The 5,909-nt window shown below is 45.8% G+C and overlaps 1 protein-coding gene across 1 annotated transcript; it reads left to right on the top strand.

Moving 5' to 3' along the window:
• Positions 1-5,584, top strand: LOC121665015 (zinc finger protein 541-like). The gene is made up of 9 exons (XM_042028879.1): positions 1-81; positions 1,308-1,357; positions 1,519-1,658; positions 2,101-2,204; positions 2,713-2,788; positions 3,120-3,208; positions 3,738-3,821; positions 4,659-4,822; positions 5,283-5,584. Exons 2-9 carry the CDS (start codon positions 1,326-1,328, stop codon positions 5,377-5,379), a joined length of 786 nt encoding a protein of 261 aa, XP_041884813.1. The 5' UTR covers positions 1-81; positions 1,308-1,325; the 3' UTR covers positions 5,380-5,584.
• Positions 5,585-5,909: the final 325 nt, after the last annotated feature.

A 5,909-nucleotide genomic window follows, 5' to 3' on the forward strand; every position in this document is an offset into this window, starting at 1 on the left:
ACCAGATCTGGCCTCTGGGTCGACATTCTCATCTCCTCATCTACCACCAGGGATCCCCAGAGCCCCTTGGAACTGTCAAAGGTAAGAAAATCCCCATTTGCCCTCAAACTGCTAACAGAACTCAGGAGGCTCCAGTTGGCTGTCCCACCAACCACAATAGACATGGTCTGTGGTTACTTTCCCCGGAAGAGGTTGCAGATGAAAGCAGAGTACACCTTCTGTAGGAATAATGATGCCTCCAGTGGAAATACAGACCTTTCCATAGAGAATATAGAGAGCTGTCACCATGCAATTTCAGATCCTCATCCACTGAGGACCTGATTAAAAGTTCTTGATACCCATGTAAGTCCTAAAACTATGTCGTGATGACCACAAAACAATCCAGTCGTTACTGAGGAGTTCAGGGGTTCAGTGTTGACAAATCCTGTTAGGCCCTGGCTCTGCTCACACCTCCTCCAAAGCTTTAAAAATCAGAATGATGGGACTTCTCCTCTGTGATCCCTGTTGTTCAGGGGATGTAAGCAGTTTGCCAGGCTTGTCCTCCAATACTGGCTTTCACCTACAAAAATGGTCTGGTTTCAGTGATCCTTGTATACTTACATACTTTCATAACTTACAGATACCTTATATTTTAATATCTTTATAGATTTTTTCTTCCACCTGCATTGGATCTCTTTTCCATAGATATATTTGTATAGACTTGTCTGTGTTTTTCAGTGCCTGTAGGGCTGGTTCTGCCTCATGGTCAGAGGCAGCTGTGAAATCCCATCTTGAATGGGATTTCACAAGAACAGAATCACAGTATCACAGAATTTTCTGGGTTGGAAGGGACCCACAAAGATCATCGAGTCTGGCTCCTGGCCCTGCACAGGACAGCCTCAAGAATCCCCCTGTGCCCAAGAGCAATGTCTGAGCAACTTTTGAGCTCTCTCAGCCTTGGTGCTTTGACCCCTGCTGTGGGGAGGCTGTTCCAGTTCCCAACCATCCTCTGGGTGAAGAACCTTTCTCTAATATCCAACCTAAACATCCCCTGGCACAACTTCCATGTCATTCCCTTGGACCTTCTCACTGGCCCCAAGACTGAAGGGAGAAGTGTGTACCCTTCTGCTTCCCCTCTTGAGGAAGCTGCAGACTACTAGAGGGTCTTGCCCTAGAAGTTCCAAGTGCAAAACGCAGCAATTACACCAAACTGAGGGGAGTTGGGACAGAAGAGTTCGTGGTTTGCAATGATGAGGATGAGAAGGAAGGCTACTGACCCATCTTGGCAGAATGATTTTTATCTGGACCATTGTTTTGATCTCTTTCAGGTGGAAAGGAGAGGGACAATGAAAAGGAAAGCAAGAGCCTGCGTTCGGCCGTGAGTTTTGGCATAGGGATTAAAGGACGGCAAATTTGAGGAATAGCAAGGAGGGGAACTACTACTTCAGAGTTGGGGTGGGATTGATTCAAGCCTTTGGGTCCATGGGATGTGCCTGTTGACCACTTGCCTTTCTCACCTCCACTTCCTTCTTCCTTCAGACGCATCAATGTTGGCAGTGACTTTCAGGCTGAGCTCCCTGAGCTGCAGACCAGACCGCCAAGTGATGATGAAGAACCTGCATCCCTGGTCTGGAAGCCCTGGGAGGATGATGACTCTGACATGGAAAAACCTGACAGAGGTAGCTGTCAAGCTTTCCTTCCACCCCTGAGATGCTCGGGTTTGGAAAACACTCATTGTTTGGTAAAAAGGCAACTTCTTGCATACTCTGCTTCTGTCCTTGTCTTGCCCATCTTCCCGTGTGGGAGTGTTAGAGGGAAGAAGAATGCTCTGGTTTTGCAGCAGAGCAGGAAAAAGAACAACTTTCCTGCTCTCTGGATTGGTCGGGGCATTTGTCACTGGAAGAGGGGAGATTGGCCCCCACTTCTCATTACCAAAGCTGCTTTGAAGGGAGAGCCAGCACTACATGGGCCTTTGGTTCTCCTGCCCCTTTTTTTGCTATCCTTTTCATGCTCTCCAACCTGTTGTTTTTAGCTCTTGTGCTTTCCTTCTCCCTTGTATCGCAACCTTCCCCCTTTCTTGGCTCAAGCCTGACTTTTGGTGGGTTTTTGTTGTGCTTGTAGTAAGAGAACTGCTGGACATGGCCATCTCCCGTGGCATTCCCAGGGCAGCAGCTAACCTGGAGCTTGCCCTGCACTGCCTGCACCAGGCACAAGGCAGTGTTCCGGTAAGAAGCGGCTATTTGGGTGCAGAGAAGAGCAGACAGGGAATTAATAAGGCATGGGCATTGGGACAGCCTTTCCTGGCTGCCCTTTGAAGAAGGGAGTTAACAAGAAGCGGAGGACCCACTGCCTGCTTCCAGCTGTGTCAGGGAGGAGCCCAAATGGCTCAAGCAGGGAGAAAGTCTCTCTTGGAGGCACTGGCAGAGGGTCCCACAGCCTGCTCCCTTGTAAATCTCCTGGAGATCTGTGTTGTCTAAGACATTTTGGGGTGGATTGAGGGGAAATTCCCAGAAGACAATTCTGGGAATTCTGGGTGCAGGATGAGCAAAATCATTGAGTTGGTGAGCAAAATCCCACTCTTGGGGAGCAGGATCAAAGGGTCGGGAAGCAAATCACAAGGTTTGACCCATATGAGACCCAGTGGACTGAATCCTTGAAGAGGCAGCATTTATGGTTTTTGGCTCCTTTTTACATGGTGGGGAAGCTAAAGCCTTTTTCCATTGGATCTTGCAGGAGGCTCTGGAGATGTTGCTCTCAGGGGGGCCCCCGACACCTCAAGGCCATCCCTTGTCTGATTATCATTACACAGGTAACCAAAGTAGAGCTTGTTCCTTCACTGACAGATGCTGCCATCCCCTTAATTGCCATGTCAAGCATTTATGGTTAAACAAATAACACAAGAGCAAGGTCTCATCTTCTCTGGGGGCAGGGAAAGCAGCAGCATCTATTCATTCCTTCAGTTTTACTTGTTTTCCATGCTTTTTTCCCTGGGGAATGCCTGCTCTTGTCTTCATTGCTTTCTGAAGGAGCAGAGATGTAGACAGGTGAATAATGAGTGGCGCTGATTTTGTTTTGGTGGCCAGTGGAATCTATTTCAAGTGGATAGATGGATCAATTTACTTGCTGCTCTTTATTGCCAGACATGGATAGATGGACGCCTGAGGAGAAGGAGTCCTTCCAAAAGGCTTTTCACACCTATGGCAAGGATTTTCATCTCATCCAGAAGCAGGTAAAGCCATAGGACATTCTTTACCCTAGAAGATAATCAGAAGGAAATGATGATGATTTCTGGCACCAAGTACTGGAATTCAGTCTCTCTCTTCTCAAATACCAAGAATATAAAAGTAATAATGAAACAGGACACCAAAGGCCTGTGTGACAGTGATGATTCTGCCTCTCCAGCCCTTTTTTCCAAGCTGTTTTGGAAGACAAATGTTTATTCTCTGTCAGATCTGTCTCATAGGTGTGCTGGCACTTCCACAACACATTGTGCTGGGATGATTGGAGTGAATGCGGGAAAGAAAAACTGTGCTAGATGGATTTGTTGTTGATCTGTGCATTAAATTAGTTACTACATGGCATAATACATAGCATACTACATTGCAGACCTCCTCTTTTACTCCCTATTTATTTCATTTTACTCGCTACTCAATTTACTCCATGTTTTTTGCTTCCTTGTTTACTCCATACTCTAGTTTTTCTCCAATGCACCCTACAGGATGGCCATTTCAGATTCCTTCTTTTTGTCTTCACAACAGATTCAGAGTAAGACCGTGGCACAATGTGTGGAATACTACTACTCCTGGAAGAAAGAACATAAACTTGCCAGCACTCTTGCTCAGGTGAGTGGGAAGAAAATCAAGACATGCCAGGAGGGTCAAGAAACTGGGAAAAGGGGACAAAACCTGCTGGGGAGCTGTGTGAGACGCTGCTCTGCCAGGAGCACATCGTCCCATGCACTGGGAAAGGCGCAGCAGATGCTGCCCAGCACTTCTTGGTGCTGCTGCTCTGAAATACTGAATTCTAGAGGATAACTTTGACCCAACAAAGCAGCACTGTCACCAAAATGGGCTTTGACTCTGTACAGACTTGGTTCTCAAGTGCTGGCACCCTTGCTGATTCCAATCAAATCCTTAATTCCCTACTGCTTGCTAACATCAATAATCCTGACTGCGTTAATGGAGATGCTGCAGATTTTCAGGGATCTTTTGTAGCATCCCAGTGTGCTCCCCAAAAAGGAGCTGCCAGTGCTGTGGCACTGCTAAAATTTTCCTTACCAGCAAACAGGAATTTGGTTCACAGAGAGAGATTATTCTGGGTAGTAGAAACTGAGTAACAGTGTGTCTTCACTAATTTGACTGAATTTAAAATCCATTCCGTAGACATTTGTGGAGGAAAAATATGAATAAATAGATGTTAGGCAGAGAGGTATAAATAAGAAACGTAGATCTATAGATAGCCACATATTTATCCTACCACTTTGGGCAGTAGAAAGGAGGTATTTTTCATCCAAATGCTGTGTTTGCACCTTGCCGCACCCTGTAGCCAAATCCAGCCATTTTCTCAGCTCTTCAGGGTTTGGAGGAATTTGCTTGGGGTGATACATTTTTGTGCTGGACACTCTGATTTCCAGCTTCTTGAGAGGAAGGAAAAATTCATAAGGATTCTTTGATTTCCAGACTGTGGGCGAACCAAAGAGGAGCAAAAGCCCTCCCAGAAAGGCGAATGGGGAGACAGGGAAGAGAAGCCGCAAGAGGGCCCGCAGTGCTGAGTGTCCCTGCTGCCAACCACCCCAGCCACCCCATTCAGCAGGAGGCCCCTTTCCGTGCGGGCAGTGCAAACGGTGCGGAAGTTCTTCCTCTTTCTGCTAAAAGCCTGGGGCTTTCGACTAAAACAGGCTGACCTCTCTAAAGGCGCCAGGGGGAAGCCGAGGGCAGTTGGAGGATCACCCCTTGCAGCCATGCTCAAAGTTACAACCCACTTTAATCCCAAACAGCTTATTTAAACCCCAGCATTCAGAATGAAACCTTGCCATGCCCCAACAAGACACAATTCATACAAGTAGGAATAGGAACACCAAAGCTTGGTTTGATGGTGCGGATCAAATTAAAAATAGGATGAACTGAAAGGAGGAAGAAATTTGAAGGAACTGAAACAAGAAAGGCCAGATTCATGGTGCTGATCAATTTAAAAATAAGTCACAGCCTGAAAAGACAGAAATTTGTATAGAAATGGAAATCTCAGAGCTTGTTTTAATGGTGTGCATTGACTTAACGATGGATGGTCTGTTTTCCATCTTCCAGGGTATTTGACACCATTAAGGCAAGGAACACACATAGGAGAAGACATCACCCACGGAAAGAAGCAGAGCCTCTCCCCAAGAAGAAAAGACCAAATTAGCCCTGGAGTTGTCCAGGGCTACTAAGAGTTAGCTGCCAAGAGGACAGAGATTGGTTTTTAAGTTTTTAGGGTTGTTTATTCTTCTATTTAGTTTACTAGTTAGGCATTTCTCAATTTATTAGTTAAGATTCATTAGTATTATTGAAGACTTATTAGTATTATTAGATTTATTAGTAAATGTCATAGGCTTGGTGTTGTTTGCGATGTTCCGTCTTTTATCATTAAAGTAAAGTTTGTTCCATTTTGTCTTTTTGTCGGTATGAAATCAGTCAAGCAACGTTTGTTACATTTGTTTGGCGTTGCAAACACAACATTTGCTCTGAAAGAAGAACCTGGACACATTCACCCTCCCGCAGGCCCAGCCCCTTGCTCAGCTGGTGGGAGTTACAAAGGTGTACCCCATTACTGTCAATGAAATAGTGGTGGGGTTTCCTCAAATTCTCCAGTGGGAGTGGAAAGGGAGGCTTTGTTTTATTCAATGAACTGGATCTAAATGAGTGGTTTTGTCTCATTATACTTGGGATACAAGC

This window comes from Corvus kubaryi, unplaced genomic scaffold (assembly GCF_017639235.1).
Source record: "Corvus kubaryi isolate FWS band 111438036 unplaced genomic scaffold, C.kubaryi_AGA036_p1.0 37308, whole genome shotgun sequence".
Lineage (NCBI taxonomy): Eukaryota > Metazoa > Chordata > Aves > Passeriformes > Corvidae > Corvus > Corvus kubaryi.